Source organism: Sturnus vulgaris, chromosome 19 (genome assembly GCF_052056855.1).
Source record: "Sturnus vulgaris isolate bStuVul1 chromosome 19, bStuVul1.hap1, whole genome shotgun sequence".
Lineage (NCBI taxonomy): Eukaryota > Metazoa > Chordata > Aves > Passeriformes > Sturnidae > Sturnus > Sturnus vulgaris.
In genome coordinates, this window is record NC_142261.1 from 4,694,353 (window position 1) to 4,712,662 (window position 18,310).

Consider the following 18,310-nt stretch of genomic DNA (forward strand, 5'->3'; position numbering starts at 1 on the left):
GATCAGGGTCAAATGTGACCATTTCTCTTCCAGCAGCTCTGGATTGATCACCTGTGCAGAGCAGGAGGGGTTTCAGCAGCTGGGGAGGGTCCTGTGTGATCATTCTCCTATCCATCATCACAATCCATCCATATCATAGGATGGATATGGATATGGATATGGATATGGATATGGATATGGATATGGATATGGATATGGATATGGATATGGATATGGATATGGATATGATCACTATCCCATCATATTATCCTACTTATGATCACCTCGTGGGCCTTGGAGGTGGCAGAACAGCTGTTGGAATTTAGATTAGTGTGGAAAGGATCTTACCAAAGCCCACCTTGGCCCTGCAAATATGGAAACCCACTGCAATAATTCCTTAAGGACGGGTATACTCAGTTCTGCTTCCCAAATGGGCTCCAGGAATGAGTGGGGCTGTGGGGGCTGTGGGGCAGCACTGAGATCCATGGGGAAGGATCAGGGTCTGGCAGCCCAGGGAACCCAGCTTGGGTTTGGGGTGGTGATCAATCAGGTGCTGACATCGATAATCAATTCTCTTCCTGATAATGCAGAATAAGCCCTTATTGATCCCGGATGCCAGGGCCCTGTGCCTCCCCCTCCCCTGCTCCAGCCTGGCTGAGTTCCGCCCTCTCCACTTCCCTGGAATGTGCATTTGCCCTTTACAAACTGCAGCATGTTTAGTGTCTCATTAAGGACTCGCTTTACAGAGTGTTTTATTTCATGCTTTGTTAAGGACAGAATCTAGTAAATGCATCCTGGCAAAGGATCTAATAAGGAATTAGTCAGCTTTCCAAAAGCATAAAACATGGTTTAAAGGCACAATCCATTAAATATTAGGGTTCATGTGACAAATAACCCAGGGATCCTGGGTTGGTGGTTTTGGGAATGTGTCAGCTTTAAGGAATCAGGATCCTTGACTGTTCTTCTGTGAGCTGGTGTCCCATCATGTCCAACCATGTCCTACCATGTCCTACTGGCCAGTAGATAGCCCCCTCTCCTCCTAGGGATGGAGGGGCACGCAGAGACACCAAGAAACAAGCAGAAGGTGTGGAAGCTCCTGGTCCGCCCTTCCTAGAAATGTGGGGATACTGAGGCACCCAGCCTTCCTGGGGGAGATTATTCAGAGCTGACACAAGCTGATGGGCTGCAGATGATGTGTGTGAAATGTCTCCTAATGCGCTCGGGGAATCATTTAGATGGATTTGTTGAACCACTTGCTAATTAAGGAATAAATGTTTTAACTTGTGGCAAACAGCAGGAGCGGCCAGGAAGCCTTCGGGGGCCGGGACAGGTTTGCTGGTGGCTGCAGCAGGGTGGTGGCAGCAGGGTGAGGTGGCTTGGGGCAGGCACAGCTCTGTCTCCAGCTATCCCAGGGACAAAGGACCAGCCCAGGCACCAGCAGAGTGTCCCAGGACTCTCCAGAACCGAGGAGCAGTGTAGGGACTGCCAGAGTTTTGGCAGCTCCATCCTTCAGGCTAATTCACCAGCTTTTGCCTTTCCCTGTTGCGTTCCTTATCTTTGGTTCTTGACAGAAACTGCTTCTGTTTTCCAGAAGATGGAGCAAAGTCAGTTTTCAGCGCTGCTCAGCCCCTCTGCACAGGCTGCTTGTGCCTCCCCTCGGTCCCCCTGGGCAGTGACACCCAGCACTGTCCATGTGTTTCAGGATTCACATAAAAAAGCTCCATTTCCCCCCCGCTTTTCACTCCAGTCTTATCTTAATTAGAAGAAATTGAAACAGAAAACATCAAGTTAAACGTAACCCCAAGAGTTGTGCTTTTGTTTTGTTTTGTACTACTGAGCTGAGCCAAGGTTTATTGCTTGGGAAGGAAACCCTGGCTGCTGCTCCAACCCCATCCCATGGAGAGCTGGTGCTGTGGTGGCCACACATCCTGGCTGCCACCACGGGCACGTCCCAGCAGCTTGAGCTGCTTTCGGGATCAGTGGGTGCCACAAAGGTGAGCAGGAGCCTGAGCAGCCCCAGGACAGCTTCGGGGCTGGGGGATTGCACATCCCCTGTGCCCCCAGAGGGACAGGGACCCTGCGTTCTAGGGGCTCCAAACCCTCCCAGGGGACATGAGGGGGCTTGAATTACCGTCTTTAAGTACCGTGCATTAAGTGCTTTCCCTGGCAACTGCTGTTTCCATGGAAAGCATTGACTCTCGGGCTCTCTTTGCTACATCTCTGAGCTCACGGCAAATTCCAGCCCATGGATCACAGCCCAGTCACCCCACAGCGGTGGATAAATCTGTAATTACCCCAGCAGAGTGGTGCTGGGTGGCTTTGGTCACTCGTTTTTTCCTGCCCATCCCTGTTCCCAACAAATGTTGGGCTGGGTTTGATGGTGCCTGACTGAGGGGGCTCTGCCAAGGCGGGTGTGCTGTGCCGTGCTGTGGGGGCCGGTTGTTCCTTCTTTGGGAAGTGGTGGGTGTTCCTGCAGCCACAGCTTCCCAGGGGGCTGATTTCACACCAGCAGCGCAGCTCTAATTTCGTGCCCAGCTTTGCCCAATCGCACTTTTCCATTTTTTTGCAGACAGTGGATCGGGGGCAGTGCTGGTGCCGGCCAGCCCGGACCCTCCGGCTGCGCATGAGAAGACGGGCGGTGGAGCTGCGGTGCTGGGGCACGGCACACGGCCCAAACCTCAGGGTTTGGGTTTGACTGCTGGAGCCGAGCGTTTTGGCCATGCCATGGGTGCAGACCCTGGAGCTGGGGAGCTCAGGCAGGGCACTGCCCTCAACCTCCTGCCGGCCCCGGAGGACGGTGCCACGCCAGCAGAGGTGACCACACCGCTCCTGCCAGCGGCCACTGCTGCCCCCAGACCTGATGCCAAACAAACCTCCCCCGTTAAGAAAAAGCCACCGACTCTAAAGCAAGTAAACACGGGAAGGAAGCACCCAAGGCTGAAGCCCACCCTGGCAGGGCCCCCTGGGACTGCCTCCCCAGCCAGCCCACGGAGCTCCAGGCTCCCCACGGCCGCCCCAGGGCTGAGGGTGCCAGCAGAGGACACGGAGAGGAGCCCCCCCGAGCTGCCCTGGGGGGACCAGGCCACCACCAGCCGCCCCACGCTGCAGATCTCCCCTTCCACGCTGCCCCCAGCCCTGTCCCAGCCCTTCCCTGGCAGCACGGGGGATGCTGGAGAGGCTCCGACCGCGGCTCCCGCTGGCGCTGCCGTTATCCCAACAAAGAGCACGGAGAGGAACGTGCACGGCTCCGTGTCAGAGGAGAGCCAGGAAACCACCACGTCCACCATCATCACCACCACTGTCACAACCACAGAGCCCACCCCAGGTGAGCTGAGCTGAGCACGGGGCTAAAGCACTGATGGGGAGCATGCCTGTGTTTAGGCAGCCCTCCCACAAAATCAGGGCACCACCCGGGTTTGGGAGCTGCCTAAAATCTTTTCTTCAGGCACTTTATGACTGGAGGGGTGAAACACTTGTCCAATGAGGAGAGGCATGGAGAGCTGGGAGAAGGCTCCAGGAAGAGTTTAGAGTGTCTTCCAGTGCCTAAAGGGGCTTCAAGAGAGCTGGAGAGGGAATTTAGACAAGGGTTGGAGTGTCAGGAGAAGGGAGAATGGCTTCCCACTGCCAGAGGGCAGGGTTAGACGGGATATTGGGAAGAAATTCTTCCCTGTAAGGGTGGTGAGGTTGCCCAGAGAAGCTGTGGATACCCCTGGATCCCTGGAAGTGTCCAAGGACAGGCTGGATACGGTTTGGAACAACCTGTGGAAGATGTCCCTGCCATGGCAGGGGTTGGACTTTAATGTCCCTTCCAATCCAAACCACTCTGGAATTCTGTAACTCCATGGGATCACTGATGGGGCAGGGACTGGGGTGCTGGGTTTTGGTGTGTGGGAGGGAAGTGCCCTCGGTGTGACCCCGTTGTGTGTCCCCTCAGTGCTCTGCAGCATGAGCTTCCACGACCCCGAGGGCTACATCGACTCCACGGATTATCCCCCTCTGCCCCTGCACGGGTACCTGCAGTGCACCTACAACATCACCGTCTACACCGGCTACGGCGTCGAGCTCCAGGTGAGCCGTGCCTGGGCGGATCCCCACAGCCACACCCCCTGGTCACTGCAGCAAATGATGCCACCTCTGCCCTGGGTGCCTTCACTTGATAAAATACCCCTTTCCAGGGAAAAAATAGATTTTTTTTTTTTTTTTTTGAGGTTTTGTAATAAATGAACTCTATGAGGGAGCCGGAACATCCTGAATGTCAGCGATGATCAAACTCTTTAAATGTCACGCAATTAATTTAAGCAAGAGGCGCTGGCAGCAGGTTGTTAAAAAGGCACTTGATGGGAAGGGGCCACCAGCCCCCTGCCTTCTGCATCCCCCATTTTCTGGGAGGGGTTTCGGTGGCTCTGAGGGTGCAGGAAGCCCAGGAGGGCAGCCCAGATTCCTTCTCTGGCTGGTGCAGGTGCCCAGAAAATGCCCACCCATCTGAGCAGGGGGTCTCACCCAAGCTGATGTGTATCACTGCACCATCGCCTCCCCCCAAAATAAGCATCCCTCAGCCTGGTGAGGCTGCAAGCAGGGCAGGGTCCTCTGCACGTTCCAAACACTCTCCAGGTCAAAACAGCCCAGGGTCTCCATGCTCCCTTCAATCCTTTCTTCTTGTGTTTTCTCCATGTCACCATTTGCATCCAATTAAAATCCTTTCACTTTGAATTTGTGCAATTAAAAGTGCGCATTAGAAGGAGCAGAGCCTGCCCCCAGGGCACGAGGCCACCATGGCTACCAGCCCTGGTGGGGAGGTTGCCCTGGGAGCAGCAGTGGTGCAGGCTGAGCACTGGAGAGTCTGAGCAGCTCAGCCACTTTTCCACGGCAGTGGAAAAGTAACTGGACACAGCAAATGTCTCCTCAGATCCACAGGGTGCTAAAGACAGGCTGCTCTGCTGTAAATTCGCCTCTGTCCATAATCCATCAGGTGACACCACTGCTGACCTCACTCCGTTGTGAGCTGAGGTTTTAATGGAGCATAAAATTGGCCTCTCCACCCCCCCCAAGCTTTGCATTTTGCTTTGCTGATGCTTCGGAGCGTTTCAGACAAATTAAATCACAACAGCAGGTCGGTGCTGATGGAGCATGGCCTCATCTGCAGCCTGCAGTGCCCTGTGCTGCAGCACCACGGGCTCGGGGCTCGGAGGTGAATTCCAAAGGGAAAGGGCTGGAGTGGGGTATGGGGTCCCACTGGAGGGATTTGGATTTGATTCCCAGCTCTTGCAGTGGGGAGGTGCTGCCTGTTACCCTGGGAATCTCATTAAAGGCATCAGCAGGAGCAAAGAGAAGCCCCTGGGACAGGACCCCTGAGAGGGCAGTCACCTCTCCCTGCAGGGACAGCCTGCTGGTGGCAGGAATACCTGTGGCATTCCAGCCCTGCCCAAAACTGCTCCTTCAAGCCCTGGGAGCCATGCAGGAGAACACGGGGAGCTCCACATCCTTTGGAGCCAGACCTTCACTCACTGCAGGGAAATCTGCCTTTGTGGAGGAGTGGACACAAAGCCTGGATATCAGGCATGGTCCTGGGAAAGGCTGGGAGCTGTCCTGGGCTGCCTGAGAGCTTTGGGTCCCTGCTCAACTCACTGCCCCCTCCTGCACCCCTGACAGCATTCCAGGGAGAGCTGTGTCCCTGCCTGTGCCACGGCAGCCCTGGCAGCTGGGAGCAGCCAGATCTCCGAGTGTTTCGTGAAATTATATTTATTTTTAAAATTCTTGAATCTTCTTGGCACGAAATAGAATTTCCCTAAAGAGGTTTTCCAGTGGGTGAGCGAGGCTGGCAGCTTGACTCGAGGATCCCTCCTGCCTTCCCTCCCAAGGCTCTGGAGGAGCTGCTGTCGGTGCAGGCTGTGATTGAAGTCAGAGCCCGTGCTCCCAGCCCCTGGCAGGAGCTCACACATATGGTCCCTCTCGCAGGGCTGACGGTCCCTGGCACGGGGCCACGGCAGCGTCTGTGCTCGCTGGTTACTCCAGGCTCCTCTGGGAATGCCAGCCTGGTGCTGGCACAGGGAATGGCATTGCAGTGACACTCTGCTCCCCTGGTTTTACCAAGGGGATGCTGATGGTGAAACTGAGTGTGTGTGTGTGTCCTGTGACACCCAGTACTGATCGCCAGCTTCCTCCCTTCTGCAGAGCTCTGCCTGCTCCAGCTGCTCCCCCGAATCTCCTTCCCAAATTTCCTGGAGTGGTTTGGCTCTGTGTCATGTGCGTGGTGCCACCAGCACCGGAGGGAGCCAGCTGGGGAACAGGTTTAGCTTCAAGAAAGTGCAGAACAAAATCTGTTAGAAACACCTTGGAAAAATCTTTGCAGGGATCCAGACTCAGCTGGGGAAGCAAAGCTCTGTTCCGGTGGGAGCTGAGGGAAATTGTTAGTGTCGTATGGAGACCCAATATGGATCCCTGGACTGCAAATAATTCCCCCAAATAGCACTTAATTAATCCAATTTATTGATAATCAGATCTGAGCCATCCCACCAGCCACAGTGTGTGCTGGCCATACTGGGGAGGCATATTTTGGGACAAAAAAGAAGAAATGACCCAGGGCAGGCTGGGGGTCAGAGGTGCACGTGACCCACGCTCCAGACAATGCTTTTCCCTGCCAGGACCCAGCTGGAAAAACAAAGCAAAATCAGCTCCTCTTGGACTGAAACATGGGCTGGGGTGAACCCAGGCATACTCTGAACCAGCCTGGGGATGTTAATCCAGTGCTGCAGCAAGGAACAGGCTTTTCCAGGGATTTTCCTTCAGGAGCAGGCTGAGGATGCTGCGGGCTGAGGGTGGCTCCATGCAGTGCCCTTGGAGCAGGGCACATCCCAGCCCCGTGTGCCAGGGGAGGTGGGCACAGCGGTGACAACAGCCACAAATCTCTGCAGTCACAACATCGTCGGGAGTGCTCCCAATCACTGCTGGGCTGGTGCTAAATATAGAGCCCCGGGCCTCACACACTCAGGGAAACAAACGGTCTGATGAGCATCTTTCTGCTGAAATACGAGCCCATTTATTAAGCTAAATGGACGTGAAATGTAAATGTGAGGTTACTGCTCAGCTATTTCCAAATAATAATTAAAGCCTTTTAGAACTACTCATTAGATGCACTTGCTGTGTGGCTCCCCAAGCGCTCCCCGGTGGGGTGAGGGATCCTGGGGAGGTTTCCTGGTGCACGGGGTGGGTGGTGAGCGCCAAACCCTGAGGAGTGCCCTGGTTTTGTTGCAGCACTGTGCTGGTCTGTGTGACAGGGCTGGGATGTGACCCCACTGTGCCCCCAGAGCTCACAGGTCTCTGCTCCCCGCAGGTGAAGAGCGTGAACCTGTCGGACGGGGAGGTGCTGTCCATCCGTGGCGTGGACGGCGATGCCCTGGTGGTTTTGGCCAACCAGACCCTCCTGGTGGAAGGGCAGGTGATCCGCAGCCCCACCAACACCATCTCCGTCTACTTCCGCACCTTCCAGGATGACGTGGTGGGGACATTCCAGCTCCACTACCAGGGTGGGTGTGTCCTGACAATGGTAGGGGGGTTTGGGGTCAGTTTGGGCACAAAGGGCTGTGCCCCCACAGACTAGCCATGCTCCTGCTTCCTGTTTCCTTCCTTCCTGGAATCCTTCCTGGAATCAATCCTTCCTGGAATCCTTCCTTCCTTTCTGGAATCTTTCCTGGAATCCTTCCTAGAATCGGCTGGGCCAGGTCGAGCTGTTGTGCCCAGGGTAGAGGGTTCAGTGTGTCCTGATGTCCCCAGCCCCGGTGCTGGCTGTGCCTCTCACACCCACCTTGCCCCGTTTCTGTCCCTGTGCAGCAGCTCCTCCTGCACACGCTCACACTGCCAGCCTATTTTTTACCTCGAAGAGCTTTAAAAAATAAATGAGTTCCAGCAAATTATTTTTAAAATAGAAACTGGGTCTGGGCAAGAGCAGTAACAGGTGGGGAAGCAGCGGCAGTGGGGGTTTGGTGGTGCTCTGCTGCTGGTCTGTGTGACACGTGGGCACATCCAGCATGTCCCCACGGCATGGCTGGGAGCAGCTGAGCCCTGAGCTCCAAATGCGTGCCTGTTCCAGTGTTTATGCTGAGCTGCAACTTCCCACGGAGACCTGACTTTGGAGAGGTGACGGTGATGGATCTGCACTCGGGTGGCATTGCTCACTTCCACTGTCACCTGGGCTACGAGCTGCAGGGACCCCGCACGCTGACCTGCATCAACGCATCCCGGCCACACTGGAGCAGCCCCGAGCCCATCTGCTCAGGTACCTTCACATCCCAGCGCCAGGGATGGAAAAACATGAGTCTCTATCTTTGCCCCGTGAGATGAATGTGGTCCTGAGAGGGGGTGAGAGCAATGCCCAGCCCCACACAGAGCATGGTGCCACAGGTGGTCAGGTAGTGACAGCAGAATCTGTCCCTTCATTAGGCAGCAAAGGGAAAGGAAATGCAGATTTTATGTGTGTGTGAGTATAAATATGTACAGACAGAGCAAAGCAGAGCCAGGCAAGAGGTTTCAGAGGTTTTCACCCCTGGACTGGGAGGGCACAAATGCCACTGTCCCTGTGCCTATCCCAGCGGGGCTCTGCTCTGTGTTGCAGCTCCCTGTGGAGGGACAATCCACAATGCCACCATCGGGCGTGTGCTGTCCCCCAGCTACAGCGGGAACCAGTCTGGCAGCATGTACTGCGTGTGGGCCATCGGGGCCCCCCCGGGCCAGAAGCTGCACCTGCACTTTGAGAAGCTCCTGCTCACCGAGAAGGACAGGTGAGGCTCCAGGAGCTGTTTCCCCACAGCCCTGGGACTGCAGAGCTTCCAGGGGACTTCTTCTGCATGGAGTGAGAAGCAGGGCCTTTTGCTGGGCACTAAAGATAAAAAAGTGGAGTTATTTGGGTTGGGAAAGCTCTCTGAGATTATTGAACTCAACTGTCCCCCAGCACTGCTAAGGCCACCACTAAACCAGGTCTCCACATCTACATGACTGTTAAACCCCTCCAGGGATGGGAACTCCACCACTGCCCCCAGCACCCTGTTTCAATGCTTGTCAGCCCTTTTGGGAAAGAAGTTTTCCCTGATATCCAGTCTAAACCTTCCTTGACACAAGCCATTTCCTCTAGTCTCGTTCCTTGCTCTCTGGGAGGAGCTCTGATCCCCTGACTGTCCCCTCCTGTCAGGGAGTTGTGCAGAGCCAGAAGGTCCCCCCTGAGCCTCCTTTTCTCCAGGCTGAGCCCCTTTCCCAGCTCCCTCAGCCGCTCCTGGTGTTCCAGCCCCTTCCCCAGCTCTGGACACGCTCCATCCCCTCCATGTCTGTCTTGGAGAGAGGGGCCTGGAATATCCCAAAATCTGGCAGCTCACAGCTTGTCCCAGCTGCTCCACCTCACCACCCTCGTGTCCAGGCGGGACTCAGGGACGCTGTCCCGAGTGACATTCCCTGTTGTCCCACAGGATGGTGGTGTACAGCGGGGACACCAACCGCTCGGCCGTGCTCTACGACTCCCTGCGTGCTGACAGCGTCCCCTTCGAGGGCGTCATCAGCGACGGCTCCTCCATCAGGATCGACTTCCTCGCCCAGGAGCCCGTGGCCACCACGGCCTTCAACATCCGCTTCGAAGGTGCTGTGTCCCCGTGCTGGGACCTGAGGGCAGTGCCCAGTTCAGCCAGGACACCCAGCTATGGACACGTGGCTGTCCCCAGCACCCGTGCCCCTCTGTAGCTCCCGTTGTCATTTAAGTGGATCCCACTGCAGGGTCATTCCCTGTGGCCATGAGCAGGCTCAGTCACATGCAGCAATCCCAGCTTGGCATCCCCAGTGCCCAGCAGTGCCCTGAGCACATTTCTAGTGCTGATCCACCATGGGAGTGGGGTTTGGTTAGGCCTGCATGGCTCAGAACAGATAAATTCTTGTTAATCCTAATTATCTGTAAAACACCACGTGGAAGAGGCCACCCATGCAGGTGGGGATGCAGGGGTCAGGTTCTCATGGGGACAGCAGCAAGGTTTAGGGGTCACCCAGGGAAGCTCAGTGAGAAGCTACAGCTAACAGGGATCTCTTCCAGCCTTTGAGCGGGGCCATTGCTACGAGCCCTACATCCAGAACGGGAACTTCACCACCTCTGACCCCACCTACAACCTGGGCACCACGGTGGAGTTCACCTGTGACCCCGGGCACTCCCTGGAGCAGGGCCCCGCTGTCATCGAGTGCATCAACATGAGGGATCCCTACTGGAATGACACGGAGCCGCTGTGCCGAGGTCAGTCCTGCCCCTGGGCAGTGCTGCCTGTGGGGTGAGCAGCCCTGGAGCCCCTGAGCCCTGCCTACCCCTTGCCCCCACAGCCACGTGTGGAGGGGAGCTGACTGCCGTGGCCGGGGTGATCCTGTCCCCCAACTGGCCGGAGCCCTACACGGAGGGGGAGGATTGCATCTGGAGGATCCACGTGGGCGAGGAGAAGCGGCTCTTCCTGGACATCCAGCTGTGAGTAGCCCAGGAGCTCAGTGTCTGTCTCTGCTCATTTTGCTGCAGTATCCTGCTCCCCTCGCCTCCACCATGGAATCACAGAATTCCAGAACAGTTTGGGTGGGAGGAACCTTAAAGCTGATCTCCCATGGGCAGGGACACCTTCTACTATCCCAGGTTCCTTCCAACCTGGCCTTGGACACTTCCCATGATGGGGCAGCCACGGCTTTGCTGGGCAACCTGTGCTAGGGCCTCAGCACCCTCACAGGGAAGAGTCTTGCCATGTCCTGTTCTCCCCCTCAGAGCTTCCATAATCCCCTTTGATGCACTTGGCACCCTGGGCAGGACTGAGTGGTGCTCACTGAGTTCAAAGCACCATTACACAATCCATAGCAGCAGTTAATTGCTGCTCCAATGGCTTTGGAATTCTCCACAGGGACTGATGCTACAGCAGCACAGGCCATGTGCTACTGGAGTGACACCCTGCACGTCAGGAGCTGGGTCAGGCGGGGTCAGGAGAGCCTGGAGCCATCCATGAGATGGAAACAGCTCAATCTTTGGGCTGAATGTGAAATACAGGCACTAAGAGAGTGGAGCCACCCAGCAAGCCCAGGCTGAACATGCTGGGGTCAGAGGGGAATGGGATCCAATGCCAGGCTGAGAGCTCTTGGCATGGTAATGCTGCTGCTGCAGCGGGAGCCTCCTTTGATGCTATTTTGGGTTTTCAAGAGGAGGACGTGTTTCAAGTAGAGGCTTAGAGTCATAAAGATTTTAAAGCTCCCCATAAAATCCCAAGTCGGAGCTCCCAGCACACCTTTCCCAGCTCTGTGGGTGCTTGGACTGAGCAGAACTGGAGGCCAAATGATTTAAAGTCATCAGGCATAAATGTCACTGAGAAAATCGTGTTTGACAGAAAGCAGAGATTTACTACAAATGTCAGCTTGCCATGGGGATTAGCTGGGCTCCCTCCAAGAACATTCCTAATAAAACATTTGGGGATCAGCTCAGGCATCTCCTGTGTGGCTGGGAGCATTCTGGTGCTCTCCTCTTCCAGGGAAGGGGAGGAGAGCTGTCCCTGCTCTAGTCCCTCCTGTGCCACCGGCAGCAGGGCACTGGTGCCTGCTGTGCTCCCAGCCCTGGGGAGCCTTGCTGGGGTGTGGACCCGGCAGGACAGCGAGTGGGGAAGGGGTGTCACTGCCCACCTTTGGGGTCCACATGATGGTTCACCCACGCTGGCAGCCCTAGGCAGCCAGAGAACCCTCCCGACACCAGAGCTGTGTCCCCTGCCGTGTGCATCCATCCCCTGCCTTGGAGCGGGGGGAGAGCAGAGAGGCTCCCCATCCCCTTCGTCTCCAGAGCAGCCTCATTCCCGGGGTGCACGGAGGCTGCAGCCATCCCTGCTCGGTGTCCCCGGCTGTCCCTGCCATCCGCGGGCCTCCACTGCGCTCTGGTGGCCGCGGGGACAAGCGCGGCTCCGAAGGGACCGGCACTTCCAAGAGCGGGATGCCCGGAGCCGCCGGCACCGCCCGGCCTCGAACCCCCCGGAGGGGATGACCCGGAGGGAGGTGACCCGGGGGGAGGTGACCCGGAGGGGTAGATGACCCGGGGAGAGGTCATCTGGCTGCCCCTTGAGCCCCGCACTGCTGTGTCCTGCCCGGGCACACGCTGCTCTCTAACCAAACTCTCCTCTCAGCCTGAACATCACCAACAGCGACATCCTCACCATCTACGACGGGGACGAGCTCTCTGCCCGCATCCTGGGGCAGTACGTCGGCAGCAGCGGCCCCCAGAAGCTCTACTCCTCCAGTCCCGACCTCACCATCCAGTTCCACTCGGACCCTGCTGGGCTCATCTTTGGGAAGGGGCAAGGATTCATCATGAACTACATAGGTACGGGGAACAGGGTGCTTGTGTGAGGATGTGACACAGCCAGCCCACACTGTCCAGGTGCAGGGTGTGCGAGCAGGGAGAGTCACTGTGGCACCAGCACCCCCTCTACATCCCACTCTGAACCTCCTGCAGAGCCGCAGCCCAGCTGCAGGTCTCTGGGTCAGTCACTTCTGGGGTGTCCCTGTATGTCTCCCCTCCTTCAGTCTGGCAACAAGGTGTGTTTGGTCCCTGTTAGCCAAACCAAGAAATTGCTGGAAACAGGGATGCAGGATCCTCACACACACCCTGTCAGGCGTGAGCTGATGGCAGAGGTGGTCACTGAAGCCAATCTCTGGGTGGGCTCCTGAGATGGATGTTCCCACCTCTTTGCTCCAGAGTGGATCAGACTGCACCTGGAGATATCTGTTCCATTATCCTTGGGGGCAGCTGTGCCTGCCAGGGCTGTGGGTGCCCACGACAGGGGAAAGGACTGGGAGGGGTATTCCATCCCCACGGCTGCCTGTGGTCTCTGGCTGCCTCTCCCCCACCCTGCTTCCCGTGCCAGACTCCTTCCAGGCATGTTTTCCTTGCACTGCTGACAGCTCTGGCTACGACAAACAGAGCGAGCTGCAATGCAGAGCACCTGCGAGGCTGCAGGGCTCCTCCTGCAGCACATGGGGCTGGGGACAGCAGGGCACAGCCCCTCACCTGAGCAAACCAGCCTGGGGGAGGCAGGGAACAAATCCTGCTGTGAGCAAACCGGCTGTGCTGTGACCGTGGTGCTGGAGCTGAGCCTGCTGTTCCCAAGTTATCCTGACTCCAGCACAAACACTGCCCCATTTTCACCAGCCCAGCCCTCTGCTTGGCTGAAGGGTCAGGGTTGGGGAGGCTTCAAAGAGCCCCTGTGTCCAGGGGAGGCTGCCCACAGAGTAGCTGTGCCATTTGTGGAGCATGGGGCTGGAGAGCTGTGGGGAAGGACAGGCCATTGGGAAGAGCCGTGTGTCCAGCTCTGGGGAGGGCTGTGCCGTGGGTCCTGCTCGGTGGGTGACAGCCAGAATCCCTCTCGGCTGTAGAGGTGTCCCGCAACGACTCCTGCTCTGACCTGCCCGAGATCCAGAACGGCTGGAAGACCACGTCACACACAGAGCTGGTGAGAGGGGCCAAGATCACCTACCAGTGTGACCCGGGCTATGACATCGTGGGCAGCGACACCCTCACCTGCCAGTGGGACCTCAGCTGGAGCAGCGACCCCCCCTTCTGTGAAAAGAGTAAGTGCCCCACAGGAAGGTGCTGTTGTCACCGTCCCACACCCTGTAACAGCACTGGTCCTGCTCCGAGGGGCTCCCAGCTCCGAGGGGCTCCCAGCTCCGAGCCATCCTCTCTCCCCAGTTATGTACTGCACGGACCCAGGAGAGGTGGAGCACTCCACCCGCCTCATCTCAGACCCAGTGCTGCTGGTGGGCACCACCATCCAGTACACCTGCAACCCCGGCTTTGTGCTGGAGGGCAGCTCCCTGCTCACCTGCTACAGCCGTGAGACCGGGACGCCCATCTGGACGTCGCGGCTCCCGCATTGCGTCTGTAAGTCTGGGGGTCTCTCCTGCTCCCCTGCAGTCCAGATCCTCTCTGGGGGTCCTGGGTAGCACTTTTCTGCAGCCAGGACCCTGCCCAGCTGTGGGGGTCGTGCATATCCTTGAGTTACCTGGAAGCAGAGTGGGGTGAGAGCTTGGGTGTTTCCTCACTGCCCCCAGGCTCCTTCTCTCCCTCAGCAGCCCAAGCCCTGGGCTCATCCTGGATGTGTTTCATTCCCTTTCAGCTGAGGAGTCGCTGGCCTGTGATAACCCAGGACTGCCAGAAAACGGGTACCAAATTCTTTATAAGCGCCTCTACCTGCCAGGAGAGTCCCTGACCTTCATGTGCTACGAAGGTTTTGAACTCATGGGGGAGGTGACCATCAAATGCATCCTGGGCCAGCCATCCCACTGGAGTGGCCCCTTGCCCATCTGCAAAGGTAACAGGGAAGGGGATGGGGGGCAATGGGACAGCCAACACCTCTGTCCCCGACCTGGGACAGCCTGGGGACCTTGGTCTGGCTGCAGCCCCAGCTGGGAGCTGAACTCAGCTGAGGCCTGGAGCTTCTCTGGATGTGGGCTCTGCTCAGCCCAGCCTGCTCAGTCCTGGCCACGTGCTTACAGACACCAAGAGCTTATTTAAAACTGGGAGTTTGCAGCGTGGATTGGGATCAAATGGGGCAGGAGATCCCAGGTTGAGGTTTCCCAGTGGGCAACAGCTGCCAGCACCCAGTCAAACCCAGCTACAGAGCATTAACTCTCCATCTCTCTTCCAGTGAACCAAGACAGCTTTGAACACGCTCTTGAAGGTGAGTGACGTGAATTTCCTGGGTGTGCAGGATCCTGGTGGAGCCTGGGAGGAGGGGGAGAGGCAGAGAGGAGATCACACGGTGCCTGCAAATGCCAACATAATAGATCTTGTCCTTTCAGTAGCAGAAGCTGCTGCAGAGACGTCGCTCGAGGGGGGAAATATGGCCTTGGCCATCTTCATCCCGGTGCTGATCATCTCCCTGCTGCTGGGAGGAGCGTACATCTATCTCACCAGGTGGGGCTGGCTCAGCATCGCCCTCGCCAGTCACACACCCTGGCCATGGTGCTGGGAGTGCTCCTGGGTGCTGGGAGGAGCTGGGATGGGGGGATGTGGTTCTGGAATCAGCCCATGCAGCCCAGTGACTCGGCCTCTCCCTGCAGGTGTCGGTACTACTCCAGCCTCCGCCTGCCCCTCATGTACTCCCACCCCTACAGCCAGATCACGGTAGAAACGGAGTTTGACAACCCGATTTATGAGACAGGGGTGAGTCCTGCTGTGCCTGTTCTTTCTAGGGACACTCCTGAGGGGTTTGGCTGGTTGGACAGCCATGGGATGAGTCCAGCCAGGCTCTGTGGGAGCGCTGAGCAATGGGGCACGAGTCCATCTGTGTGGGTTGTGAGGCACAACGGGCTGAAGGGTCCTGGCTGCGAGAGCATCACTCCCCTGGGAACAAAACAACACCCAGGATCTCTCTGGCTGCCTGGGAATGGGGAGATGATCCTGAAATGCAGCTGCTGCCCTCAACTGGCTTTTCCTTGCTTGCAGGAAACACGAGAATACGAGGTTTCGATATAAGGACAGCGGTAAGAGAGTCTCCAGCAGCGAACTTAATGTGCTCTCATAGAACTTCCTCAGTAACTAATCCAGAGACCACGTGGAGTTTGGTTGGACCCCCGGACCTGCTGTTGTCTTTCCTTTTGCCTCTCTATTGAAGATTTTACTGTTTTCTTCACTGTATTTATTCTATTTAAACTGCGATAGGTGTGCTGCCCAGCCCTGGGCACAGGCAGCAGCGGGAGCCGGGGCAGAGCTGGGTCCTGGTGAGGCCAGGGGGGCACGGGGGCACTGCTGTGTCCCCCTCCATGGCAGAATGTCCCCCTCCATGGCGGAGCGTCCCTCGGCACTGCCCACACAGACGCAGGGGGATTTTTGCGGTTCTGATGTTGTTAAAAATTAAAGATGTCTCCATTGCAAGAGCCTGCGGTTGATTGCTGGGAGCTGAGGTAGCTCAGGGTCCCCCGCAGGGTCCCATCCCGCAGCTCCCGGCTCCCAAAGTGGGACCCTCCTTCGGGGGGCTCAGGGGGCACTGGCACAGGATCTGTGCTTGCTGCAGGGCTCAGGAGAGCAGGGACAGCCTGGCACACACGAGGTATGTGCTGCTTTCTTTCCCCACTTCGCTTTGGACGTGGAAAGGCAGTGAGCCCGGACTCTGGGGTGATGCTCTGTGGAGAAGCATCAACCAGGACCACCCAGCTGCAGGCCCAGCACAGCTGGGAGCCCTGGAAGCCATCCTGGAAGCCATCCTGGACCGAGCAGAGCTCCCAGCCGGTGCCTCTCTGCTCTCTGCCCGTTGTTCCTCTCCAGCAGCACTTCCCATGACCCTGCCAGGAACACCCCGACCCGGCATGGCCAGAGGTCGCTCTTTGTCCCCCGGCAGCATCTCAGGGTAAGCAGGATGGGCTGGGCTCCCTGGCTCCTGCTGCAGGAGGGGCTCAGGGTGGGTTGTGCTGTGCTGCCCACCCTGCACTTCCCAGGATCCACACCTGGGCAGGGGATGAAGGTGGAGGTGTTGGGAAGAAGAGCCAGGTGAGATGTGTGGAGGCTTCAGCACAGGAGCTCTGTGGGGAGCAGAACAGGCAGAAATCAGCCCCTCAGTCCCACCCTTGCCATCACCTGCACTTCTTCACTGCATCACCCCTGCTAGGGGGACATGGACCCCCAAAGGGCCATCCTGTCCCTGTTGTCTCCAAACCAGCCCCTGGGGAGGGCAGCGAAGCCACCACCACGTCCTTGGCTGCTGGTATCCTTCTTTTGTCCTTGTAGAACCATCGCAAGCACGGGAGGCTGGGTGAGCTCGGGGTGGTTGGTGCAGCTCTGTGGTGTACAGCTGGGATTTAGGGGTTTTCCTTTCAAAACAACGAATGTGTGTTTGTAATTTGTAACGGTTAAAAAAAAAAAAGAAAGAAAAAAAAAGAGAAAAAAAAAAAGTGCCAAAAAATGTACGAAGCATTTCATTTCCCTTCATACATGTCTGTTTTTATAAGAACAATGTGAAAATTGCTGGGATTAAATATTTTTGAACATGATAAAGTAGTTCCGTGGGAAGCTCTAGCGTCCAGTATAACCTTGATAACAATTGTTCTGTATTTTTAAATGTCTGAAATCAGTTTGCAGAGACTCTGGCCACAGGCTGCAGCCATGCAGGGCAGGGTGAGGGCCGGGCACACTGCATGACCTGCTGTGGGATGGTGGCCCAATGCCACTGTTTTGGCTCTGAGTGCCAGGTCCTGCCCTGGTGCAGCCCCACAGTGCCCCGTCCAGTGGGATGGAGGCATCTGAGCCCTGCTGGGACATGAGGTGACCTGGCACAGCCCCAGGGTCATCTCCCCTCTGTGGGTTGCCCCACAGGAGCCACTTCTTGTTCCCCCTGCACCCTCTGAACCTGGCATTGCCCCTTCCCGTGCCAGCCCAGCCCAGTGATGTCTCACAGAGTGGGTGGGGGTCTGGGTGCTGCCCCCGAGGCACTGGAATCCCACTGGAGACTCTTGACCCTGTCACGGAGGACACGCAGAAAGTTTTGGGAAGCCCTGGTAGCCCAACCCCATTGGGCAGGGGGTCTGTGGGGACCCATCCTACCTGTGCCCTGCTCACCCAACAACCTGTGGCTGTCACCTGGAAGCTCCTATGGGAGCTGGGGCAGGGCAGCTCCCCAAAACTACAGGGAGACCACTGAGGGGACAGGAGGGGACTGCCTCACCTGTCCCCGGTGTGGCTCCACGCTGCCTGTGTCCCACAAGTCGCAGGCAGGCACAACTTGGGGGGTCCCGGGGCTGGGTGGGTGTGATAGTTTTGATTTGCCAATTTAAATGTACTCATAATATAAATATATCATAATATAATATAAAAGTCCCCCCCTGCTCTCTGGGAGCCTCTCTGGGCTGAGCTGCTCCGGTGGGGGCAGAAACGAGCCCCCACAAGGTTTTCCTCCAGCATCAGGTGTGGGCAGGGCAAGCTGCTGCGGGGGGACCCTGGGTGCCTTCGGGACACTCTGAGCACGGCCCCGCTTGAGATCCTGGTGGCAGCATGGTGATTGTCACCTCGCCAAGGAGCAGCGCCACCGGGACACCCCAGCTGGAACAGCGTTCCTTGATGCCAGCAGTCCCAAGTGTCCCTGGCAGAGGGGAAGGAGGGGATGCTCAGCCCACCCCACACCCGGGGAAATGCCCGGCAGAGGAAACCTGGGGCTTCCCATCTGTCCCTGCCCCTCCGCACCCAAAACAATGCAACAGCGCTGCCCTCCCCAAACGTGCTTTTAACCAAGGTTACTCTGTGACATCGATAATGGCTTTGCTCAGCAGCTGCCAGCCTAATGCACAGGGGGCGAGGGAGCCAAGGCTC

The 18,310-nt window shown here is 57.2% G+C and overlaps 1 protein-coding gene across 2 annotated transcripts in view; it reads left to right on the forward strand.

Annotated features, from left to right (window-relative positions):
* SEZ6L (seizure related 6 homolog like) overlaps positions 1 to 17,002 on the forward strand; it is a 35,375-nt gene extending 18,373 nt beyond the window's left edge. The window contains exons 2-17 of one of the 2 annotated variants that reach the window (XM_014874861.2): positions 2,549 to 3,304; positions 3,914 to 4,047; positions 7,310 to 7,502; positions 8,066 to 8,251; positions 8,588 to 8,753; positions 9,432 to 9,598; positions 10,043 to 10,237; positions 10,321 to 10,459; positions 12,135 to 12,331; positions 13,384 to 13,578; positions 13,700 to 13,891; positions 14,127 to 14,321; positions 14,658 to 14,690; positions 14,812 to 14,926; positions 15,073 to 15,175; positions 15,458 to 17,002. In XM_014874861.2, the coding sequence (XP_014730347.2) occupies positions 2,549 to 3,304; positions 3,914 to 4,047; positions 7,310 to 7,502; positions 8,066 to 8,251; positions 8,588 to 8,753; positions 9,432 to 9,598; positions 10,043 to 10,237; positions 10,321 to 10,459; positions 12,135 to 12,331; positions 13,384 to 13,578; positions 13,700 to 13,891; positions 14,127 to 14,321; positions 14,658 to 14,690; positions 14,812 to 14,926; positions 15,073 to 15,175; positions 15,458 to 15,487 (2,996 nt within the window). In that variant the 3' untranslated portion in view covers positions 15,488 to 17,002. The remainder of the gene's footprint in view (positions 1 to 2,548; positions 3,305 to 3,913; positions 4,048 to 7,309; positions 7,503 to 8,065; positions 8,252 to 8,587; positions 8,754 to 9,431; positions 9,599 to 10,042; positions 10,238 to 10,320; positions 10,460 to 12,134; positions 12,332 to 13,383; positions 13,579 to 13,699; positions 13,892 to 14,126; positions 14,322 to 14,657; positions 14,691 to 14,811; positions 14,927 to 15,072; positions 15,176 to 15,457) is intronic. The other variant, XM_088175776.1, reaches the window with a different exon arrangement.
* Positions 17,003 to 18,310: the final 1,308 nt, after the last annotated feature.